This window comes from Loxodonta africana, chromosome 7 (assembly GCF_030014295.1).
Source record: "Loxodonta africana isolate mLoxAfr1 chromosome 7, mLoxAfr1.hap2, whole genome shotgun sequence".
Taxonomy (NCBI): Eukaryota; Metazoa; Chordata; class Mammalia; order Proboscidea; family Elephantidae; genus Loxodonta; species Loxodonta africana.
In genome coordinates, this window is record NC_087348.1 from 39,441,918 (window position 1) to 39,468,612 (window position 26,695).

At 40.7% G+C, this 26,695-nt stretch overlaps 1 protein-coding gene across 1 annotated transcript in view; it reads right to left on the reverse strand.

Annotated features, from left to right (window-relative positions):
* The window catches only part of HSD17B12 (hydroxysteroid 17-beta dehydrogenase 12), a 191,922-nt gene extending 165,571 nt beyond the window's left edge, over positions 1-26,351 (reverse strand). The window contains exon 1 of the mRNA XM_003412269.4: positions 26,053-26,351. Coding sequence (XP_003412317.1) covers positions 26,053-26,212 — 160 coding nt within the window. The 5' untranslated portion in view covers positions 26,213-26,351. The remainder of the gene's footprint in view (positions 1-26,052) is intronic.
* Positions 26,352-26,695: the final 344 nt, after the last annotated feature.

A 26,695-nucleotide genomic window follows, 5' to 3' on the forward strand; every position in this document is an offset into this window, starting at 1 on the left:
AAACTAATCCAGATTTGGCCTCTGGGGCCAAGGAGTGGGCTGACCTCCCCAGAAGTATATGGTTATTCAATACCTACACAAAATTGGGATTCTGTCAATAGGCAACCCACTGTATCTGCCATAACTGTCCCAAAGGTGTATTCATTTTGTAGTGACCATGTGGAAATCATCTCTCACTCAGTGGATCAAAATTAAAGAGTAAAGAGGAAGAGATGAATGCATACTTTAACACAAACACAACCCTATGAGGCCCATCAATATTTAGCCATTGGTTATCTGTATTTATATAAAATGTTAAAATATTTACAATAGGCCAACCCCTCAACAACCCTGAGAGGGGTGGCAAAACTCCTACCCACAATGACAGATTATAACTCATATATCAAGTTATGCCTCAAATCTAGTGTAAATATTTATTTTATTATATCCAGGAATTAACTCCTTCCTATCCTTTCTTCGAGTTTATTTTTGCACCTTTGCTTAAAGAAGATGAAATCAAGTGCAAATTTTGTGATGAAAATCACAGCTGACCTGGTGGTGCCCTGCCCATATCCCCTCCTACAGTACTATTGGAGTGCACATTCTACTGCAATTTCTTTGCCCAAGGGCTTTCTCTGGTGGCTGAAGCAGCAACACACAAGTATACCAAGTACACTGCAGACTAGAAGTGCTAGAGAATTAATGCCGCTCCACACCCCAACGAGCCCTCAACTAGTGACAAATACCCAAATTGGTATATACATACCCCAGCTCCCAGGCCTCTCGAGTCAGAAACACTGAGCTGTGTGTTCCCCACTAGCTCCTGGGGTTCCACAGTAGGATTAAGCTCCAGTTGACCACAGTGGTAATTTACCTGATAACCCCCATTGCTGGCTGCCTTATCTTTCCTGTCTCACCCCTGTGCTCCCCTCCCAGTGTTTTCTGGAATCACCTTCCAGATAAACTGCTTGTACGTGAATCTCTGTTTCAGTATCTGCTTCTGGGGGAACGAAAACTAAGACAGGAATGCAAAAGGAAATAAAAGTAAATATTTCCATTTGCTGTAATATCAATTAGTAATTAATAATAGTAATATTAAAGAAAAAATTGCACATATAGAAAAAGAGGTAATTCACGATTATCAAAATAGTAATGTTTTGAAGCAAATATTATAAGAAAATGTGGATGTTTACATGTAGTTCTAATCTTTGCTACACAGGAATCAAATCAACTACATCGGTGTAAAGAGAGTAGAAAAGCTCAATATCATCAGTCTTAACAAGGTCTTTTCCATCTGTAGAAAAGACCATCAATTGCTCATAAGCAAGCTCAAGATGAAACTGAAGAAAATTAGAACAAGTTCACAACAGCCAAAGTTTGACCTTGAGCATATCTCACCTGAATTTGGATACCATCTCAAGAATAGATTTGACGCGTTGAACACTAATGACCAAAGGCCAGACAAGTTCTGTAAAGACATCATACATAAAGCAACAAGTCATTAAAAAGACAGAAAAGATTAAAATGGATGTCAGAAGAGACTCTGAAACTTGTTCTTGAACTTCAAGTAGCTAAAGTGTAAGAAAAAAATGGTGAAGTAAAAGAACTGAACAGAAGATTTCAAAGGGTGGCTCAAGAAGACAAAGTAAAGTATTACAATGGCATTTGCAAAGACCTGGAGTTAGAAAACCAAAAAGGAAGAACACGTTCAGCATTTCTCAACCCAAAAGAACTGAAGAAAAAATTCAAGCCTCGAGTTGCAATAGTGAAGGATTCAACTGGGAAAATATTAAATGACCAAGGAAGCATCAAAAAAAGATGGAAGGAATGTACAGAGTTACTGTACCAAAAAGAATTGGTGGACGTTCAACCATTACAGGATGTAGCACATGATCAGTAACCAATGGAACTGAAAGAAGAAGTACAAGCTGTACTGAAGGCACTGGCATAAAACAAGGCTCCGGGAATAGACAGAATACCAACTGAGATGTTTCAACAAACAGAGACAGAGCTAGAAGTGCTCACTCATCTATGCCAAGAAATTTGGAAGATAGCTACCTGGCCAACCGACTGGAACAGATCCATATTTACGCCTATTCCCAAGAAAGGTGATCCCACCGAATGCGGAAATTATCGAACAATATTATTAATATCACACTCAAGTAAAATTTTGCTGAAGATCATTCAAAAGAGGCTGCAACAGTATATCAACAACAGGGCAGCCAGAAATTCAAGCCAGATCCGGAAGAGGATGTGGAACCCGGGATATCATTGCTGATGTCAGATGCATTCTGGTTGAAAGCAGAGAATACCAGAAAGATGTTTACCTGCGTTTTCTTGACTATGCAAGGCATTTGACTGTGTGAATCATAATAAATTATGAATAACATTACGAAAATGGGAATTCTAGAACACTCAATTGTGCTCATGAGGAGCCTGTATATAGATCAAGAGGCAGTCATTTGAACAGAACAAGGGGATACTGAATGGTTTAAAGTTAGGAAAGGTGTGCATCAGGGTTGTATCCTTTCACCATACCTATTCAATCTGTATGCTGAGCAAATAATCTGATATGCTGTACTATGTGAAGAAGAACGGGGCATCAGGATTGGAGGAACTCACTAATGATCTGCGTTGTGCAGATGACACAGCTTTGCTTGCTGAAAGTGAAAAGGACTTGAAGCACTTGCTGATGAAGATCAAAGACCACAGCCTTCAGTATGGATTACACCTCAACATAAAGAAACAAAAATCCTCACAACTGGACCGATAAGCAACATTATGATAAATGGAGAAAAGATTGAAGTGGTCAAGGATTTCATTTTACTTGGATCCACAATCAACACCCATGGAAGCAGCAGTCAAGAAATCAAAAGACACACTGTATTAGGCAAATCTGCTATAAAAAGACCTCTTTAAAGTGTTGAAAAGCAAAGATGTCACCTTGAAGACTAAGGTGTGTACCTGACCCAAGCCAAGATGTTTTCAACTGCCTCAAATGCATGTGAAAGCTGGGCAATGAATAAGGAAGACCAAAGAAGAATTGAGGCCCTTGAATTGTGGTGTTGGCGAAGGATATTGAGTACACCATGGCCTGCCAAAAGAACAAATGAATCTGCTTGCAAGAAGTACAATCAGAATGTTACCTAGAAGGATGGCAAGATCACGTCTCATATTTTGGACATGTTATCAGGAGGGATCAGTCCCTGGAGAATGACATCATGCTTGGTAAAGTAGAGGGTTAGCAGAAAAAAAGGAAGACCCTCAACGAGATGGATCGACACTGTGGCTGCAACAATGGGCTCAAGAAAGACGACGGTTGCGAGGACGGTGCAGGACAGGGCAGTGTTTCGTTCTGCTGTATATTGGGTTGCTATGAGTCGGAACCAACTCGATGGCACCTAACAACAACAACTAATCTTTGCTATATTTTTAAAAGTTAGATTCAAAGTACATTTTGCAAAATATTTATTTCAAATATGATGCTTTTTCTATGTTGTTGTTATATGTTGTTCAGTTGATCCTGACTCATAGTGACCCTATAGGACAAAGTAGACCTGCCCCAAAGAGTTTCCAAGGAGTGGCTAGTGGATTTGAACGGCTGACTTTTTGGTTAGCAGGTGAATGCTTAACCACAGCACCACCAGGGCCCTGTATGGTAGGTTCAAACCACCAACTTCTCAATTAGCAGCCAAGCACTTAACCACTGCACCACAAGGGTTCCTTTACCTTTGCTATACATACCTAAAAAGTACTGTTATGTCATCAACATCATAATTCATAAGACTCCAAGTAACGATGAGAACAATAGAAAGCCTTTAACTAAAAAAAAAAGAAAACTCTAAATATCTTTTAGTCTGTGGCAGGAACAGTGGGGTATTGAGTGAGAAATGATGGGAACTTATAATCATCTCTTATAATTAAGCTTATAATACAATAATGGGACTTTAAACAGTTATGTCAAGCTATAAACGTCTTTCAATGATAACATAGTTGAAATGACACTTCATTAGCAATAATTTAACCTTAATCCGTTATACCTAAATTATCCTTAATCCATTGTACCTAACCATAGCTTTAGTATATGCTAAAAATAGAGTTGAACCTTAAAGTATTTTTTTAAAGTTAACCCAATTAGTAAAGTACTTCAACATTTAATTCAGAAACCAGCTTTTATTAATAAAGTTGTAAAAAAAGTTTTAAGTGCATTCTATAATTGACATATATTAGATAATCACATCAAAAGAGACTCAGGTGTTGATCACGACAAAGTGGCAACAGATCCCAAAATAAATCTCTGCAGCAATTTGAACCTCACACAAACAATTTGATCAACTAATGGGGCAATTCTATTTCGAGGTTTCTAACTGAAAATGGAAAGGGGAAAAAGGGCCCAGTGATTTGTGTGTGCATAATGCTTTGTACTTTAAACTGTGCTTCCAAAGATGATCTCATACACTCTTGACGCTCTGAAGATAGACAAAGTGGGTATTTTTAGACACATTTGACAAAAGAGAAAAATGGCTGACTGAAGTTTCCCCAGCTAGTGAGTAGCAAAAGGGGGAAGCTGGGATAAGAACTCAGGTCTTCTGAAAATCCAGTGCACTTTTCAGTATACTTCCCTGCTCTTCTGCATTAAAAGGAAATAACAAACTGATTTACCAGACTAAAGCATGCTACATGGGATACATTCAAAGCATTCAAAAATAATGTTCTCTACAAACAACCCAATCAAAAAGTGGGCAAAGGATATGAACACGCACTTCACTAAAGAAGATATTCAGGCAGCTAACAGATACATGAGAAAATGTTCTCGATCTTTAGCCATTAGAGAAATGCAAGTTAAAACTACGATGAGATTCCATCTCACTCCAACAAGGTTGGCATTAATCCAAAAAACACAAAATAATAAATGTTGGAAAGACTGCAAAGAGACTGGAACTCTTATACACTGCTGGTGGGAATGTAAAATGGTACAACCACTTTGGAAATCTATCTGGCGTTTTCTTAAAAAGTTAGAAATAGAACTACCATACAACCCAGAAATCCCACACCTCGGAATATACCCTAGAGAAATAGCCTTTACACGAACAGATGTATGCACACCCATGTTTATTGCAGCACTGTTTACAATAGCAAAAAGCTGGAAGCAACCAAGGTGTCCATCAACGGATGAATGGTTAAATAAATTATGATATATTCACACAATGGAATACTACGCATCGATAAAGAACAGTGACGAATCTGTGAAACACTTCATAACATGGAGGAACCTGGAAGGCATTATGCTGAGTGAAATTAGTCAGAGGCAAAAGGACAAATATTGTATAAGACCACTATTATAAGATCTTGAGAAATAGTATAAACTGAGAAGAACACACACTTTTGTGGTTACGGGGGGGGGAGGGTGGGAGACAGTTATTTACTGATTAGTTAGTAGACAAGAACTATTTTAGGTGAAGGGAAGGACAATACTCAATACATGGAAGGTCAGCTCAAATGGACTGGACTAAAAAAAGCAAAGAAGTCTCTGGAATAAATTGAATGCTTCAAAGGTCAGCGGAGCAAGGGCGGGGGTTTGGGGACTATGACTTCAGGGGACATCTAAGTCAATTGGCAAAATAAATTCTATTATGAAAACATTCTGCATCCCACTTTGAAGTGTGGAGTCTGGGGTCTTAAATGCTAACAAGCGGCCGTCTAAGATGCATCAATTGGTCTCAACCCACCTGGATCAAAGGACAATGAAGAACACCAGGGTCACATGATAATTGTGAGCCCAAGAGACAGAAAGGGCCACATGAACCAGAGACCAGAAGAATTAGATGGTGCCCGGCCACAACCGATGACTGCCCTGACAGGGAGCATAACAGAGAACCCCTGAGGGAGCAGGAGAGCAGTGGGATGCAGACCCCAAATTCTCATAAAAAGACCAGACTTAATGGTCTGACTGAGACTAGAGGAATCCCGGCGGTCATGGTCCCCAAACCTTCTGTTGGCCCAGGACAGGAACCATTCCCGAAGACAACTCATCAGACATGGAAGGGACTGGACAATGGGTTGGAGAGAGATGCTGATGAAGAGTGAGCTACTTGTATCAGGTGGACACTTGAGACTGTGTTGGCATCTCCTGTTTGGAGGGGAGATAGGAGGGTAGAGAGGGTTAAAAAAAAGAGAGGGTTAGAAACTGTCAAAATGGTCACGAAAGGAGAGACTGGAAGGAGGGAGCAGACTGACTCATTAGGGGGAGAGTAAATGGGAGTATGTAGTAAGGTATATATAAGCTTATATGTGACAGACTGACTTGATTTGTAAACTTTCACTTAAAGCACAATAAAAATTATTTTAAATAAAATAATGTTCTCCCTTTCCCCAAATACTACATGTTGAGGTGTCAAACGTCTCTACAGGCTGTAAAATATAGCATATCATTTAGGACAACTATAAATGATTGCTGAAACAAAGGACTTAAGTAAGGAATTTAAAACACTGGGCTCAGCCTGTTGCTCATCTACGGTAAGATTACCTGACATCCATAGAAAGCCTGTCAGAAATCAAGCTCATTATTTTTCTCCTCAAGCCTGTTCCTTCTCTTTGTGTTCGAAGTTCAGTGTTTAGTACCAGCATTTACCCAAAGTCCAGACACCTCACAGTCCTTTTGACTTTGCGTCTCCCTCACTCCCACAACAAATTTCTAATTAAGGGCCCATGGCTTCCCCCTCCGACCTCTCTCAGGTCTGACTCCCTCTCAGTTCTTGCCCCATTACTTTAATCCAAGCCACGATCACCCAATGCCTGGCTTACCAGTCTCACCATACAGGTCTCCAACTGATCTTCCTATCTCCTGTGTTGCTCCTTCCACATCCATTCTCCAAAATGCCAAAGAGAACTTTCCAAAATATAAATTTGACCAAGACACTCTACTGCTTAATATTCCCCACTACTTTTAGGACAAACAAACCGCTTAAAATGGCCTTTGTGATCTGTCCCCTGCCTTTATTTCTCCAGTCTTATCTAAGCATTTGGCTGCTTACCAGGATGTTGGCAGTTCGAATCCATCCGCTGCTCCTTGGAAATCCTGTGGGGCAGTTCCACTCTGTCCTACAGGGTTGCTATGAGTTGGAATCAACTCGACAGCTATGAGTCTGAATCAACTCGACAGCAATGTGTTTGGTTTGGTTTTTCTCCCCCCACACCCCAGGACTCTCAGCCCTGGTGGCACAGTGGTTAAGAGCTTGGTTGCTCTGGAAGTCTTAGCTAGAGCAATAAGGCAAGAAACAGAAATAAAGGGCATCCAAATTGGTAATGAAGAAGTTAAACTGTTCCTATTTGCAGATGATATGATACTATACTTAGAAAATCCAAAAGACCCCATGAGAAAACTACTGGAACTAATAGAAAGATTCATCAGAGTTGCAGGATACAACATACAACATACAAACATACAAAAATCAGTTGGATTCCTATACACCAATAAAGAGAACGATGAAAAGGAAATCAGGAAAACAATACCATTTATAATAGCTCCTAAGAAAATAAAATACTTGGGAATAAGTTTAACCAAGGATGTAAAAGACCTATACAAAGAAAACTACAAAACACTACTTCAAGAAACCAAAACAGATCTACATAAATGGAAAATATACCATGCTCATGGATAGGTAGACTCAACATTGTGAAAATGACAATTCTACCCAAAGCAATGTACAAATACAGTGCAATGCCGATTGAAATACCAACAACATTCTTTAAAGAGATGGAAAAACTTATCATTAACTTTATATGGAAAGGGAAGAAGCCCTGGATAAATAAAGCACTATTGAAGAAGAAGAATAAAGTAGAAGGACACACACTACCTGACCTCAGAACTTACTAAACAGCTATGATAGTCAAAACAGCCTGGTACTGGTACTGGTACATTGACAGATACATTGGCCAATGGAACAGAATTGAGAACCCAGATATAAATCCATCCACCTATGGTCACCTGATCTTTGACAAGGGCCCAAAGTCCATCAAATGGGGAAAAGCCAATCTTTTTAACAAATAGTGCTGGTAAAACTGGATGTCCACCTGCAAAAAAAAATGAAACAGGACCCATAACTCATACCATATACAAAAACTAACTCAAAGTGGATCAAAGGCCTAATATAAAGCTAAAAACCATGAAGCTCATAGAAGAAAAAATAGGATCAACACTACAGGACCTAATACACAGCATTAACAGGATACAAATCACAATCAACAACACACAAGCTCCAGAGGATAAGCTAGATAACTGGGATCTTCTTAAAAACTAAACACTTATGCTCATTAAAAGACTGTACCAAAAGAGTAAAAAGAGAACCTACAGACTGGGAAAAAAAACTTTTGGCTATTACAAATCAGACTAAGGTCTAATCTCTAAAATCTACAAGGAAATCCAACACCTCTATAACAAAAAGACAAATAATCCACCTAAAAAATGAGCAAAGGAAATGAACAGACACCAAAGAAGACATTCAAGCGGCCAACAGACACATGAGGAAATGCTCACAATCTCTACCCATCAGAGAAATGCAAATCAAAACCACAATGAGATACCATCTCACCCCGGCATTACTGGCACAAATCAATAAAACAGAAAATAACAAATGTTGGAGAGGATGCAGGGAGATAGGTACTCTTATGTACTGCTGGTGGGAATGCAAAATGATACAACCTTTTTGGAAAATGACATGGCACTTCCTTAGAAAGCTAGAAATAGAAATACCATTTGATCCAGCAATCCCACTCCTAGGAATACATCCTAGAGAAATAAGAGTCATCACACAAATAGATATATGTACACCCATGTTCGCTGCAGCATTGTTCACAATAGCAAACAGATAGAAAAAACCAAAATGCCCATCAACAGATGAATGGACAAACTGTGGTACATTCACACAATGGAGTATTATGCAATGCTGAAGAACAACGATGAATCTGTGAAGCATCTCATAACGTGGATGCATCTGGAGGTCATTGTGCTGAGTGAAATAAGTCAGTCACAAAAGGACAAATATTGTATGAGACCACTACTGTAAAAACTCATGATAAGGTTTACATACAAAAAGAAACAATATTTGATGGTTACGAGGCAGGGGAGGGGTGGGGATAGAAAAATACTTAATAGACTACAGATAAGTGGCAACTTTGGTGATGGGTAAGACAGTACACAATACTGGGGAAGCTAGCACAGCCTATATACAAGGCAAGCCCATGGCAGCTCCATAGACACATCCAAACTCCCTGAGGGACTGAACTGCTGGGCTGAGGCTGTGGGAACCACGGTCTCAGGGAACATCTAGCTCAGTTGGCATACAGAGTTTATAAAGAATATGTTCTACATTCTACTTTGGTGAGTAGTGTCTGGGGTCTTAAAAGCCCGGGCAGCGGCTATCTAGGATACTCCACTAGTCTCACCCCTTCGGGAACAAGGAAGAAAGAAGAAAACTAAAGACACAAGGGAAAGATTAGCCCAAAGGACTAATGGACCACATCTACCACAGCCTCCACCAGATTGAGTCCAGGACAACTAGATGGTGCCCGGCTACCACCACTGACTGCTCTGACAGGGATCATAATAGAGGGTCTCAGACAGAGCTGGAGAAAAATGTAGAACAAAATTCTAACTCAAAAAGAAAGACCAGACTTGCTGGCCTGACAGAGACTGGAGAAACCCTGAGAGTATGGTCCCCAGATACCCTTTCAACTCAGTAACGAGGCCACTCCTGAGGTTCACCCTTCAGCCAAAGATTGAACAGGCCCATGGAACAAAACAAGACTAAACAGGCGTACCAGCCCTGGGCAGGGACTGAAAGGTAGGAGGGAACAGGACAGCTAGTAATAGCAAACCCAGGGTTGAGAAGGTAGAGTGTTGACATTTCATAGGGTTGTTAACCAATGTCATACAACAACGTGTGAACTGTTTGATGAGAAACTAGTTTGTTCTGTAAACTTTCACCTAAAGTTCAATAAAAAGGGGGAGGGTGGGAAGAGCTTGGTTGGTAACCAAAAGGTTGGCAGTTTGAATCCACCAGCCACTCTTTGGAAACCCTATGGAGCAGTTCTACTCTGTGTTATAGGATTTCTATGAGTAGGAATCAACTAGACTGCAGTGGGTTTGTTTTTTGGTTTAGGACTCTCAGCTGTCCTGTCTTTCATGAAAAGTTCCTGAAATGTTCTCACTTTCCTTGAGATCTTCACCCAAGGTGTTCCCTCTGGTTGGGATGTTCCCCTGTCCTCCAAACCCCTCACCTGCCTACCTCTAACTCATCAATGCAGTTTAGCATAGTGGTTAACAGGAATTTCAGAAGACAGATTGAGCTCAAATCCTAGGTCCTCCCTCACTAGTTGTGTGACTCGGGGCAAATAACTGGACTTCTCTGTATATTAGCTTTCTTTCAGTAAAACGGAGATAATAGAGGACCTACCTCACTGGAATATGTGAAGATTAAACAAATTAACTCAGGTAAAGTATTTAGAAAAGTTCCTGGCACGATGTAAGCTTTTTAATAAGTGTTATATCCTATTACCATTATTAACATCATCATCTTCCTTCTATTCCTTTTATTCCACATTGTAGATTAACTGTTACTTCCTCCTGAGCTAGGTTAGTGCCCCCATAGCACTTGTACTTTTCCCATTTCAGTTTCTATCACACTTTTTGGAGCTACTTATGTAATGGTACCTTGCTAGATGCAGCCCTAAAGAGAATAGAGACCATGGCTGTCTTTCTCACTATATCCCCATACTCAGAACAGTGTGTGGCACATAGTCAGCATGCAACGAACATTTAGCTGACGAGTGAATGAATGAACAACCCAATTACACTGTTTAATCATTACAAAGGTCATCCAGACAGCCAACTGAAATCTAAATTTCTTCTGGTTGAAAGAAAGCCCATCTGGCTTCTGCCTCACCATTTGGAGAACTTAAAAAAAAAAAAAAAAGACTACTTAGAACATCCTTTTCAGCTCTTTAAGAATAATCATTAATAGGTACCATTTTTATTAATTTCACAATGAAGATGACTTAAAATTTTACCTCCCCCGTAAAGAAAAACAGGTTTCCTTTTCTCTTAACATAATATAAATCAATTAACATGAGACCACTAAAAAGAAGTCACAAATAAAAGCAAAAAAAAATGAATGAAATACTGTTCTCTCAATTCTTTATAGCTAAGTTTCCAAAGTCTTCAATTGTCCCTCTTGGACATGCTTGGACCAAAGCAAATGAAAAATTCTATTATTTTCATTCACCAAAAACTAATTCTTATTGGCTTCCCTACCCTCAACCCCAATCTCCAAATGGTGGAGACTGAGAAATACTGGATTTGCTCATGTGGCTGTCATTGCATATAACATATGGAATTTACAAGTATTTTTTTTGTGTGTGTGTGTGTGTGTTTTAATCTATTCCAAATGCATGAACACAGAGCTAGCCTATATCAGAATCCCTATTTAACCGTCAAAATTATAAGTAAATATTTAATATAGCAATCACTGGGAGTTTTAATACTATCATAAGCCAAACTCTGATATGAAGAATAGATATTTAGCTACAAAGTCTACAATGCCTTCCTCTAAGCTTAGTTTTACCATGGTTCAGCGTTTCCCAACATGCACGATCTTAAGTAACATCTTATTTATTAAAAATACAGTTTCCTGGGTTCTCGTCTTGGAGGTTTTTTTTTTCTTGGAGGTCTGTATGAAGCTCTCAAAACTCAATGCCTTCGAGTCGATTCCGACTCATAGCTACCCTCCAGGAGAGCAGAATTGCCCCAGAGTTTCTAAGGAGCACCTGGCGGATTCAAACTGCCAACCTTTTGTTCAGCAGCTGTAGCACTTAACCACTATGCCACCAGGGTTTCCATATGAAATTATAGAATCTATATTTTTAACAAACACATTCACTTGATTCTTATGGTTCACATGAATTTGGAGATTACCATGGCATATAGTGGACCTTTCCGCCTTCAAGCAACATTTGAGAACCTCTTAACTTATGAGCTCTTCCGCAGGTAATTTCCAAATTACCTTGAAGTCACCCTTATTCAGAACTGTCTTAGTCATCTAGTGCTTCCATAACAGAAATACAAGTGGATGCCTTTAACAAAGAGAAATTTATTTTCTCACAGTCTAGTAGGTTACAAGTCCAAATTCAGGGCGTCAGCTCCAGGGGAAAGCTTTCTCCCTCTGTCGGCCTTCTCATCAATGTTCCCCCAGACGAGGAGTTTCTTCACACAGGGACCCCGGGTCTAAAGGACGTGCTCTGCTCCTGGTGCTTCTTTCTTGGTGATACGAGGTTCCCTTTCCTTTTATCGCTTGAGAGATAAAAGGTGGTGCAGGCCACACCCCAGGGAAACTCCCTTTACCTTGGATCATGGAGGTGACCTGGCTGAGGGTGGTGTTACAATCCCACCCTAATCCTCTCAGCGTAAAATTATAATCACAAAATAGAGGACAACCACTCAATACTGGGAAGCATGGCCTAACCAAGCTGATACACACATTTTTGCGGGGACATAATTCAATCCATGACAGGAACTTTGGAAGAAACTTAGGGAGAACGCAGAGCCTTAAGCCAGAAAACCTGATTCAATTTCTTCTGACCGTTCCCTAGCTATGTAACCCACACACCAATCACTGTGTCTCCCTCTGGTCCGTATGTATACATATATCTAATTGGAAATAGCACAGCCAACCCTAACCTGATTCATAAAGTTGTTCGGGAAATCATTTGAGAATCCTTGCAAAGGCACTTTGTAAATTAAGACATCATCATTACAGTAAAATGTCATTAATTCAGCCTCCTCGAATTCAGAATGTGTGAACATTGTTGTCTAGCCTGATGTGTTTTCTTCACATTACCTATAAAGAGATCATCACCTCCTTTCACATGACAGGCAACAATAGGTATTGAACACACAGATAAGCAGCGGCTCTCTGTTCCACAGCAAAATCATTAGATTGAATGTGCAGAATTAGGGGCGCTTGTTTACTATATTAGCACTGTTTACGTGACAGCACTGGAGTTTAACTATCCTTAAAGCAAGCTTGGCAATATTTTTACTGGATGTTAGCTTGGTTGTGAGCAGTTAATGCCAGTCATTACAGTAAAACCAATCTGGAGAATGAGTTTTCTACATACTAGGAATGTTAAGGGAATTTTAAAGCTGTATTTAAATTTCTAAATGATGCTATATAGCCTTTCCTGGCCACCTTGAGGGACATATGGTAAGACATTATATTTCCTTGACAATTCAGTGTCATCAGCATACCCAGTAATCTGAGGTATAGACGCAGGTGAGACTGTAGGTAAGAGACCCTGGATCAGCTGACTTAGCTTGTAACATTATATACAATGAAAAAGGTCCCCTGGACATAATGCCCAGGTAGGGTAAACAAAGAGTACAACATAATGGTGCCTTTGGGGGCTACTGAGGTACATGTCATTTCTTCAAGAGATCAGGCTCTTGTAACGAAGAGAGGGCTGTTTTTCTCCCCATATCAGCTTTAGAACTAGTACAGCTTCTTCATTTTCAGGAAGCTGTGAAGAAGACCAATCTGCCAGCATTCTTATTATTACTGCTGTTGTCCTCATCTGGTTTCCTCTCTTTAATTCATTTCTGGCAAGTCCCTTCTACTTTATTGTCAGAGCCTGCTACCCATGACTCCACTGCTTTTAAACTACCTACCAAAGATGCATCCACATTTTCCGCCTACCAAAGATGCATCCACATTTTCCGCCTACCAAAGATGCATCCACATTTTCTGCCCTTTGCCATCGACCAGTCATGTTTGGCTGTTCCCTAGCTGGACACATGATCTTGAGCAAGCAGTTACCTTTTCCAGCACATATTTCCCTTCCAGTTTTGTTGTTTTATCATTATTCTCCTCTGCCTCCTGATGATTTACCCTTTATCGCAAAGTTTCTCATAAAAGGGCTGACTAAATTTTTAAAGATTGGTACCAACTGTAGGATTCACCTCTTTCCACAGAGCAAATAAACCATGTAGTTAATGTTCTGTGGTTAGCTTTCCAACAGTTATCAGCTATCCAGGTTTATCTGCAATGCCTTTACTACTAAAGAGATTTCCAGGGAATGCAGTTCAATATCTCTAACAATTCAAAAAATCTGAGGGTTCTAGAAGGTTTAGGTTTATTTTTATCAGGACTTCAAAGTAACAAAACTACATTTTGGTCACCATATCCCAGAATTCCATTTTTCATTAATTCTGCTAGGTCATACCAATTACTCCATATCAGTAAGATTTTATTGAAACTTTAATTGGAAAAGCCTTACTAAAAGAAAACCTATTTATAACAATTTCATAAGGAAGATTTCAGACCAAAATAAATATATTACCAAATATCCACTGATACTTAAATGTTGACTAAATTTGGTAGAGTGAGTGGTTCCCTGACAGTTTCCTAAAACCACAGGTTAAGAAACATTAGCTTGTTACCAAAGCTACTGAAATACATCTTTTTTATCTCATTGTATTTACACACTTTCAGAACTATTACAGTGGCCCTGCTATAGAAACTGTAACTAGCCTTTGTCTAACCACCCTTGGCTTAATTACAGCTTTTTAGGGGGTGTGTCAAGAGCCTTGGTGGCACAGTGGTTAAGAGCTTGGCTGTTAACCAAAAGGTCGGTAGTTCGAATCCACCAGCCGCTCCTTGGAAACCCTATGGGGCAGTTCTACTCCGTACTGTAGGGTCGCTAAGAGTTGGAATCAACTTGACAGCAAGAGATTTGGTTTGGTTTGGGGGTATGTGAAGTAGCCCCTGTGGTGCAAAGGTTAAGCTGCTAACTGAACCCGCTCAGCAGCTTCATGGGAGAAGGACCTGGTGATCTACTTCTGCAAAGATTACAGCCAAGAAAAGCACTATGGGGCAGTTCTACTCTGTCATAGGGCGTTGTTATGAGTTGAAATCAACTCTACGGCACCAAACAACAACAGGTTTAAAACAAGGGGGAACCAAATGGTCAACACTTACACAAAAGTAAGTATGAGAAGGCAAGGGGGCAGGGAAACTAGATTACTGGCAAATGAACAACCAAAACAGAAATATGCAGAAACTGACACACCATAAAAAATGTAACTAATGTCACTGAACAAACTGTATAGAAACTGTCAAATGGAAACCTAACTTGCTGTGCAAACCTTCATGGAAAACACAATAAAATATTCTAATGAAAAAAAAAAGGAGGAAACAGGTATACAAATTAAGTTGAAAAAACACAAATCCAAAACAAAAATTCCACTCCCAACTGGAATACACCTGAACCTAAAGAAAAAAAAAAAATCCATTCACTAAATAAGATTTATTGTTCACTCTAATGGATCTTACCATCTAGAAGAAATGAAGTAATCATTTGCATGCATGTGCACACACACTGACAGACACACAATAAGGTAAAGTGTGAAAAAGCCCACATGCTAGAACTATTCCGCTTCCGAAAGGGCGTATTGCTTCCAGCCGGAGGGCCCTCAAGAAAAATTCATAATATAGACTCTGAAAAATGGGTAGAATTTCACAAGCAGAAACAATCAGGAAGGGTGTGGGATAGAAGGACATGTACTAAGGTAGAATGAAATCTGCATTTATTCATTCCAGGGCTTGGAACCAGTTCATTTGGTTTCAAACCCCTGCTGAGAATTTGCATTTCCACCCCAAATATACTGAGTCAGAATTTACATTTTGACAAGATTCCCAGGTGATTCCTATGTATACATGTAGATTCTCAGTAAAACGTAGACTCTGATTCAGTATATTCAGTGGCAAAGCGAATTCTCAGCAGGGGTTTGAACTGGAACGAACTGGCTTGAAGCCCTGATTCATTCGAGCAAAGACATGGAAGTATCTGGTACACTTGCCAGAATGGAACTCGGGTCTCCTGCATGGAAGGCCAGAATTCTACCACCAAACCACCACTGCCCCCATGCTTAAGATACATAAGTACACAAAAAAGACAAAGATCCCAACCTTATGGTGCTTACATTCTAATAACCCACTGCCGTCAAGTCGATTCTAACTCATAGCGACCCCATACGGTTTCCAGGGCTGTAAATCTCTATGGAAGCAGACTGCCACATCTTTCTCCCACAGGGCCACTGGTGGTTTCAAACCACTGGCCTTTTTGGTTAGCAGCTGAGCGCCTTAACCACTGTGCCACCAGGGTTCCTTTTTACATTCTGACAAGGGTAGACAAACCAGAAACATCATAAAATAAGCAAAGCGTGCAGTATGAGAGATGTTGATAACCGCTATGACAAAAAGGAAAAGTAGGCCAGGGTAACAGGGATCAGAAGAGGGGGGAGAAGATTGTGTGTTTACAGGTAGCAAGGTAGGTTTCATTGAGAAGGTAATATTTGAGCAAAGACTTGAAAGAAGAAAGAAGAGCTAGCCAGCAGATATCTGGGGGAGAAGCATTCCAGGAATGAGGAATAACCAAGGCAAACTCCTCAAACCAGCCTGTTCAAGAAACAGCAAGAGGTGAGTGTGGCTAGAATGGAGTTAGAGAAAACGGGCAGAGATGAGGTCAGAGGTAAAAGGAGACAGGTACCTTGTAGGCAGACCACTGAGTGAATTCTCTTTTTTATTGTGAGGGATGAGGAGCCACTGAGGGATCTAGGCAGAGGATCATATGACCTGACTTTAAGTTTTTCAAAGATTGCTTGGGCTGCTAAGTTGGGAACGGGCGACAGGGAAGCCAAGGTGGAAGCAGGCAGACAGGAAGCTGTTATCATGATCAAGCCAGGAGATTCTGGTAGCTTATACCAGAATGGAAGAAGCGATTGGACTCTGGATATATTTTGAGGTTAAAGTCAACGGGATTTCTTGAGAGACTGTATGTTGGGTGAGAGTTAAAGAAAAGTCAAAGATGACTTTAAGGCTTTTACAAACATTACTGAAAAGTTGCATATAACCAAAATTTTCTACGTCCATCATCTTACATGCACTAAGAGGAACCATATTTACAGGAACCACTTAGTAAATCTTTCCACAAAGCTAGGAATTCTTCAGCAACAGCCCCAATCACCTCCTAGCTGATCTGCTCATAAATTCAGATTTTCAGCAGTATGTCTGCTGAGGGAACTACAATCATTTCTTAGTTTCAACAATCCCTTTTCAACAAATAGGAGTAACTGGTAACAATAAATGATTTTCTTAAATATGTTACTTAGTATCCATAAAAATAAAGGACTACAATAGAACCTCACTTATATCTGATTTCATCGTCACAATAATCCTCAGAAGTATGATTCCCCTTTAATAGATGAAGAAAGTTATGCTCAGAGGTTAACTATCTTTGCCCAAGGTCAAACAACTTAGGAAGCAACAGTTTGCCCTTGCTTGAGTGACTCCAAAGCCAATCGCTTTTTGTTAGGGATATATATAAAAAAAACTAAAAAACCTGTTGCCATCAAGCCAACTCATAGGGACCCTAAAGAAAGAGTAGAACTGCCCCATAGGGTTTCCAAGGAACAGCCGGTGAATTCAACCTGCCTACCCTTTGGTTAGCGGCCAAGCTCTTAACCAGGGCTCCTTTGTTAGGTATACTATTTCCCTACATAATACTCTTGAAATGCACTAATTGTTTAAAATCTTTGATTTTCTAGCCTTTCCCCTTCCAGCAATGACTAGCTTATTTGAATAAAAGTAATTTCACTTAGTGGTAGTAAAGATAACTTTTGAGAAACTGGAGAGTCTCCCCAGAATTTCCAGTTGGAGATAAGGCAAATAACACTACACAAAATCAGTAAACAAAACAAAGCATTCCCTCCGATAAGATTTGTGGTAGCCTTCTCAGCTGTCACACCACTGTATTATGGAATTACCTTGTGAAAGCAATAACCCAGTTTCAGGGGTCATTCAACAACCCCATCGCTCAGTTCCTGTAAGAGTAGAGCTTGTCATACCTCATTGGTCAGATTTTTCCACCAGGGAGACGTGGTCTCTGAGAATGATAACCAGGGAGTGCACAAAAATGCCTCCTTTACTGTAAAGTACGAATCCACTTTAAAAAGGCGGGGTAGTAATCTTAACTAAGATTATCTGAAAAACTTCCATTGGTCTATTTCAGTGACACTGTTTTCTCAGAGGGCAGCAACAACTTCTGGGAGGTCACAGAAACAAGAAATTCTGTTTAAAGTTGCATACCAGCTTCATCACCCTTCTGTTTAAAATCCTCAATTCCTTTCCATTGTTCTTAGGGTGAAGATTAAATAACCCTGCTTGCTGGCCCCTTTCCAGCTCTTCAGTCCCATCTCACATCATCCTCATCTTTTCTTGGCTCCAGTCACTCAAGCTTTGTTTCATGGGCGTCCTGCTCTTCTCTGCCTCAGGAACTTAGCACCTGCTGTTCCCTCTGTCCACAATGTTCTTACATCAGCGTTTTCTGCCACTCTTCACCTGGTTAGCCCACACTCACCCTCCAGACCTCAGCTCAGTCTTGGCTTCCCCACGGAAGTCCTCTCTGACCTTCCCTCATAAGCTCCCAAAGAACCGGGTACCCCTTCTCCCCATCACTTACAGCAATTTGTTCATCTGACTACAGTCATCTGACTATAAAGGAACCCTCCCAGCGCAGTGGTTAAGAGTTGGGTTACCCACCAAAAGGTCAGTGGTTCAAACCCACCAGCCGCTCCATGGGAGATAAATGTGGCATTCTACTTTTGCAAAGATTACAGCCTTGGAAACCCTACAGGGCAGTTCTACTCTGTCCTATAGGGCTGCTATGAGTCTGAATTAATGACAACAGGTTTGGTTTTAGTTTATTTGACTATAAGATCCATGGTTGACACCCAATAATATTTTTGGTGGATACTGAAGGATTTGCTCACCCTGCCTCCCTAGTCTTAATCTCAATTTATCCCAGAAGACATGCACGTGAACTGCTATATTTTTGTTTTCACTAATGATGAGAAGAAACAAAATAAAGGATCCACAATTTAAAAAAAAAAAAAGTATCCTTATCTACAAATGGCATTGGAATTGATCTATTCAAATCCACTTACCCAAGTATTCTGAACTTACAAATCTCATTATCTAAATCTTTCAACAAATTTTTCTGACACTGCAAGAAATAAATTATCCCCAATTCAACCAACCAAAAACAAAAAAACAGTTTTGAAGCTCAACATTTCCAGTTGCAGTAGTAATAGTAATTTCAGTTTCAGAAGACAGGAGTCATCCAGACGTTTACTTTTTCTAAGCCTTATACTGGCAATTAGTATGATGTTATTACAATGAATAACAATAACAATAAATTATTAAGCACTTATGGTGCCAGACACTGTACTACTATCTGTCTTACATATAATAAGGACTCTCATTTTCCCTTCACAATAATTCTATGGCTTGGCACCAGTATTATTCCCATTCTGCAGTTGAGGAAAGAAGATTCAAGAGTTTACTACCTTACCCAATGTAACATTGCTAGCAAGCAGCACTGCGTGCACCACTGCCAATGAGTCAATTCCAAGTCCTAGCGACCCTACAGGACAGAGAAGAACTGCTCCATAGGTTTCCAAGGAGCGCCTGGTAGATTCGAACTGCCGACCTTTTGGTTAGCAGCTGTAGCTCTTAACCACTGCGCCACCAGGATTCAAATCTAGGTTTGAGACTCCAAGACTCAGGTTTGACTGCTGAACAGGAAAGTGAGTGCTGCACAGAAAGGAGAACAGAAAGAGGTGGGGAGGAAAAATAGAGGTTGACGGGAGAAAAGATAATCGAGCTCAGAGTATAGAGTACAGAGGCTGAACTCCTAATCCCAGCAAATTTTCCACTTTGGTTTTTCCTCCAAGATCAAGCCAAGCTTTTAGGTCAGTTTCTCCAGCTGCACCTGCTTCTTCTGACACAGCCCAAGAACTTTAAGGTTGCCCTGCTAGCTCCAATCTGGAGCTCTCGTTCCACTTAGGCACATAGACTACCGTTAGGAAACTGGAGTGCTGAGTGAATAAATATCTTCAAAAACTTTTAGGCCAAGTGTATATGCTTCTCTGTCCTCCCCTATGTGACTCACTTTCTTTTAAACACTGCTGAAATCTTGGTGGTGTAGTGGTTTAAGTGCTACAGCTGCTAACCAAAAGGTCAGCAAGCGTTCCTTGGAAACTCTATGGGGCAGTTCTACTCTGTCCCATAGGGTTGCCATGAGTCGGAGTCAACTCAACAGCAATGGTTTTTTTTCTTGCAACGTCTACTGTGATCAACATTATCTCACTAGCCAAAACAAGTATCTATACCCTAATACTAGAATTTTCTGAATGTCAACAAGGAGCACATTACAGGTAACTTACATTTACCTCCAGGGAGTTGGTAGCGGTTAAGTGCTACAGCTGCAAATCAAAGGGTCGGCAGTTCAAATCCACCAGGCGCTCCTTTACTCTGTCCTATAAGGTCGCTATAAGCCGGAATCAATTCGATGGCACTGGGTTTTTTGGTTTGGGCTCCAGGGAGTTGCTAAATCCATTTGACAATGTCAGAGTGATAAACACAAAATACAGCATTCGAAGTTAGGTCCTGCCATTCTGATGACAGGCAAACCCTTTTGCTTTATGAAGTACCTCAAGTAACTTTCCAAAAAGTCATAAAGCAACATGATTTGTGGATGCAAAACTGAAGAAAATCCTGAACTACTTGATTCTAAAATGTATTAACTATTTGCAATGCTTCCAGAAATACCAAGCATGAGCCAATTCAAAACTGTGCCTTCCATCAAACAATAAAGTTCCCAGGGTATAAAGGAATCCACCCCCAAGTATTCATCCAGTCTACAAGTCAATCACCAACACACACAGAGTGGGGATGCTGCAGCATGGGCAACTTGGCTTCAAATCCTGACTTTGCAACTCACTAACTACAAAGCCACAGACAAGTGCCAAAGCCTCCATCTCCTCATATGTACACGGAGAACAGCTCAAAGACAGATTAAAGGTAATCTGTTCAAGTGCCTGGCACACTGTGGACATTCAATAAATAGCAGTTATTAATTTTTCTCCTGGGTTTTCCAATTCAAATAATTAACATTTCATCTATAATTTTTCAAATGATGTGAGACCTCAAAACCTAGTTCAAAATAGGGACCTACTGTCAACAGACCCTGGTTACTCAAGTACTTTCAACCATTGACATAACTAAACCAATCCTGTAAGGTCATCCAGTGTGAAAACACAAAACGCGGATCACATCCGTGCTTCTGAGAATTCTTTCGGTTCCTGGAGCTTGGCTAAGGAAAGCCAGTTTTTCAGGGCTTCAAACTGGTTCATTCTGGTTCAAACTCCTGCTGAGAATTTTCGTTTCCACCCTGAGATATACTGAATCAGAATCTACATTTTAACAGGATCCCGATGTGATTCTTATATATAACTTCCTGGGAACTTGTTAGAAATGCAAATTTTCAGCAGGGGTCCAAGATCAAGACAAGCTTTTAGTCAGATTCTCCAGCTGCACCTGCTTCTTCTGACACAGCCTCTGGCCTAAGAGCTTTAAGATTGCCCTGCTAGCTGCAATCTGCTCAAACCCCTGGTTTTAATGGCTCTTCTACAGGAGAATCCCCCTACCACTTTTCCTATTTAAGTCCTCATTATCTACAGCTTTGAAAAACCGTGGAGTAGTACAGAGCCTGATGAGTTCCATCAGTACCTAAAGCTGTAAAATCTTAGGGATTCGCAAATGCAGATGTGCAGAGGGCAAATGAAGAAGTGAAGGCCCTTTGTAAAATCTAAACTCACTCTATACAATGGAATATTACTCAGCAATAAAATGAACTACTGATACATGATACAACATGGATGAACCTTGAAAACACTACGCTAAGGGAAAGAAGCTAGTCACAAAAGACCACATATTGTCTGATTCCATTTATATGAAATATCCAGAGTAGGTAAATCTATAGAGGCTGCAAGTAGATTAGTGGTTTCCTAGGGCTCGCAGGTAGGGAGGGGAGGTTACAGCTAATGGGCAGGTTAAGAGGGACGTAAATGTTCTAAAATTAGATTGTGATAAACCAAAAAACCAAACCCAGTGCCGCTGAGTCGATTCCGACTCATAGCGACCCTGCAGGACAGAGTAGAATTGCCCCACAGAGTTTCCAAGGAGTGCCTGGCAGATTCGAACTGCCAACCCTTTGGTTAGCAGCTGTAGCACTTAACCACTACGCCACCACGGTTTCCTAGATTGTGATGATGGTTGCTTAACCCCATGAAAATAATAAAAATCTTGAACCGTACACTTTAAATGAGTGAATCATATGGTATGTGAATTATACTTCAACAAAGCTGTTAAAAAAAAAATTTTTTTAGTTCACTAATTGATAGTAGATCCTTTATTCTTTGCTTCCAGAAGCAATATCTTCTCCATTACAATTAAAAATAAGGTGCTCAAAATGCTGTTTTGTATTCAAAATTATAAAATATCTTGACTTTAGACGTATATTTACCTCACCTTTGTATCTATCATCTCCACCTTATTCCTATATCGTTCACCTTACTAAGAACTCCAGTGATATAAACTGTTCAAATAAATGCAAAATATATCTATGCTCAAGGCCAAATCCTGCAGATTACATTCACTATTGTCACGGAGCAATGACTGTTCTTTACTTAATAATCAGCAAACTGATCACTTTTGTTAGCAATCTTATTTTGATTACTTGCTACAATGACCTTCAAAAAACTGAAGCTCCACCCGCAAAGAGTCTAACTACTAGATTGGCTAACTTCCCCTGCCAAGGGCCCAGCGATAAGTAGCATGATTCACTGCAAGGTTTTGTTTTTAAGTTTGAGTTCATATCTGATCAAAGTGCCAGTTAATGTGGGAGAAAAACAAAAAATGAGGCACCGCAGCCCTTACCCTTCAAATCCTAAAACCTGAACTGGAGTAATTAAACATATTCACATGAAGAGACTTAAGAATAACAAGAATAAAAAAAAATATGCCATCAATTCAACACACATTAGAACACTTAGAATTTCATTGGTTATGGAGAGGAAGATGATAAATGAACATTAATTTTAGAAAGGCAATGTCTCCTTAATACTGCCTCCTACGAGCATCTACTCTCAGTTGCACAGGAATACACATAGACATGCTTAAGATAGCAATTTTGAAGAGGTGGCTCTTTTTAGCACTATTTACATAGAAAAATTAATTCTAAGATCGTAATTTTGGTTCAAAAAATTATCTACCGATTTTTAACCATATCAGCCCTAGTTACTCAAGGGTCATCTCTGCTAGTTTGTTTTTCAACTTATTTAGTTCACTCCTCCCCCCGATACAGAGAATCTGTTCAAGATGAGCTACTCTTAATTTTCTTTGTTTTTCAAAGATTCTCTGAATTTAGAGATAAAAGAAGTATTTACTTTTAAGACACTGGCAACAAAATGTGAGTAATGTTAACAAATAACTTGATCACTTCTTCCGCTTAAGCAGATTTTCCAAAAGTCCAGCAAAAATTGACCTTGACAATAAGTTTAATTGTTGTTGTTGTTACGCGCCATTGAGTCGGTTCTGACTCATAGCGACCCTATGCACAACAGAACAAAACACTGCCCTGTCCTGCGCTATCCTTACAATCGTTGTTATGCTTGAGCTCATTGTTGCAGCCACTGTGTCAATCCACCTCGTTGAGGGTCTTCCTCTTTTCCACTGACCCTGTACACTCTGCCAAGCATGATGTCCTTCTCCAGAGACTGATCCCTCCTGACAGCACATCCAAAGTATGTAAGACGCAGTCTCACCATCCTTGCCTCTAAGGAGCATTCTGGCCCCACTTCTTCCAACACAGATTTGTTCGTTATTTTGGCAGTTCATGGTATATTCAATATTCTTTGCCAACACCAGAATTCAAAGGCGTCAACTCTTCTTCAGTCTTCCTTATTCATTGTCCAGCTTCTGCTGCAAAGGACCTCATCAAAGTGTTGAAGAGCAAAGATGTCACCCTGAAGACTAAGGTGCACCTGACCCAAGCCATGGTATTTTCAATCACATCATATGCATGTGAAAGCTGGACAATGAATAAGTTCAATTAGGACATGTTAATTTTCTCTGTTATGCCAGTGTTCTAGTTCAAATTTCCTTTCTAAATCTTATACAATTGCCTTAATTTAACAAATATCCTTTCTCTGGGGCCAAATCTTTCCAACACAAATCTTATTTATGAAAAGACAACATCATTATCACTTGGCTTTTATGATGAATTCATATACTGATGACTAGGACTTGCTGTGACGCAGTGGTTAAAAACTCGGCTGCTAACCAAAGGTCGGCAGTTCAAATCCACCAGCCACTCATTGGAAATCCTATGGGGCAGTTCTACTCTGTCCTATAGGGTCACTATGAATCTGAATCCACTCAATGGGAATGGGTTTGATTTGGGGGATGGTCAACTTTAGGTATTAAAAAGTTATTAACATTAGCATCTTTGTTTGCAAATCTGCGAAATTCCCTGGCTGTGTAGAGCTACGGCTGCCAACCAAAAGGTCCAACCAAAAGGTTGGCAGTTGGAGTCCACCAGTCGCTCCTTGGAAACTCTATGGGGCAGTTCTACTCTGTCCTATAGGGTCGCTATGAATCGGAATCCACTCCGTGGCAAGGGGTTTTATAGGGTCGCTATAAGTCGCAATCTAGTCAATGGCACTGGGTTTGATTTTCTAGTTATACGATTTCCTAATACCATCTTGTGTAACTATTGCAAAAGTCCACAAACAAGTTTCTCAAAGCTAGCAACCAAAAAATTTTAGTAACTCACTTGTGAAATCAGATTATAATCAAGTTGAGCACTTTACTTTTCAAAGACTATCAAAAGATAACAAATGATTGTGGATAGTGTTACATTAATAATTGCCTCATATCATGGGGAGAGCTCTCAGGTACAAATCCATTCCTGTTTGAGATGTTTTCTCTTAATATTTATGTTGCTGTACCAAAATGTAACTTACGTTTTTCCTGAGCTGCTTAAATGTTTTTGAATGAACAAAGAATAAAGTAACATTAATTATGTATTTTACTTACACCTACTCTGAACGCAATCCCCAACCACCCCAAAACTCAATAAAATGCTACGTGAAGTGACCACTTAATTATAAAACATCAAAATAAATAACCAAAGAACGACCACAGCAAATCATAAGCAATCACTTGGTTTAAAAAAAAAAAAGAAAGAAAGAAAACAAGTTAGAAAAAAAGCCAGTGCAAAACTTCCCTGCAGTTAAGTTTTCTAAGGGCTCCAATGTGAAACTCTCCGACTGGACACAACAAGATCCATTTGCTTGAGTTACTCTTTATGGGAACACTTTTTTCTACAAACGTACCTTCTGCAAAAACTATTTCCGATTTAACATACAGAGTTACCTTTTTTTTTTTTTTTCTGAAGAAGCAACACTTCTTGCTACTATCATGACTCCAGAACAGTTTTTCGAGGATTTTTTAAAAGAAACTTTGTAAATTACATGAAGCAGGCCGAATCAAGTGACTGGAGAAGTAAGTTTCCCAAGAGCAAAAACTTTCTGAAATTTCGTGTCCCTACACCTCTTCCCCTGTCCTCATCCCCCCAAAAGAAATGTTTTTTCAGCCTTAGCACCGGGCCAGTACTCAAGACAAGAGAACATTTTATTTTAAACACGCTCACAAGGAGTGAACCAAGTTGAGTATATTGTGACTGAAGCGAAAGCAAAAGAACTGTGACTCCCGGCCATGAACCCGCATGGCTTAAAGCGCTCAAGTCCCAGGGAGTTAAGATCCGATTTCCGCCGCACGCACAAAGTGGCAATTCAGATTCCCGGAGTTGAGCCAGCAATATTTGGCCCCACTTTAGTTTTTTTTTAGTATTTAAAAACACAATCTCTACAAATCTAAGCGAGCCAGACGATGGCTAAGGGAGACAGAGGGAGGTCGCAGGAGCTTCAGGAACGAGAAAGGAGCCGAGGAGAGCAGGCCACGCGTAGGTCCCCGAACTCGCCAGCATGGGCCAGCCCTGGCCGGGAGCCCGGCGAGCGGCTGCAGGAGGGAGGAGGCGGCGGCGCTGGACCCGACTCACCTGCCCATTCACCGAGCCCCGGTCCGACTGCGGTCTCATTACCTAACCCCCAGACCCGAAAGGCCATGAAGAGAAAGTACGAGATGCGCAGGGCCAGGTAGGCCACGGTGCCCGCGCCCACCCAGTAGAAGAAGCCGGCGGCCGGGACAACGCTCTCCATGGCTTTCGACTAGGCCTCACTACCTGCGTGAATGAAAAAAAAGGAATGAATGAATCCAGGAGTGGCGCCGGCGGTGGCGGCGAAGACGACAGTAACAGGCGCTGCTCCTACTGGGCTTTTGCCCCAAGCCCCGCCCACAGCGCCGTATACGTGCCGCCATTGGTGATCCAGCCTTCCTTCTGCGGTAACGTTTCAGCCGTTGGCTGACTCCTAAACAGACCAGAGCCCACCCCCTAGAGTTTCCCTGCCCCAACCACGACCCCTCTCCCCGCGCGCACAATGTGCGGTGCTACCGTTCTCCGGCAGCAGAGCGCTTGCCTGCCAATCAAGCTTCAGCCCGCCCAACCGCGTCTCTACGTCCCCCAGTATTCGGCCAGTGAGCGGTGCGTCTCACCACCAAATCGCCCAGGTCTTTCATTGGCTGCGGCGATCCTCGCGACTCTAGAAGCCTGCGCTCCGATTGGCCGGTCAGACCCAGCCTGG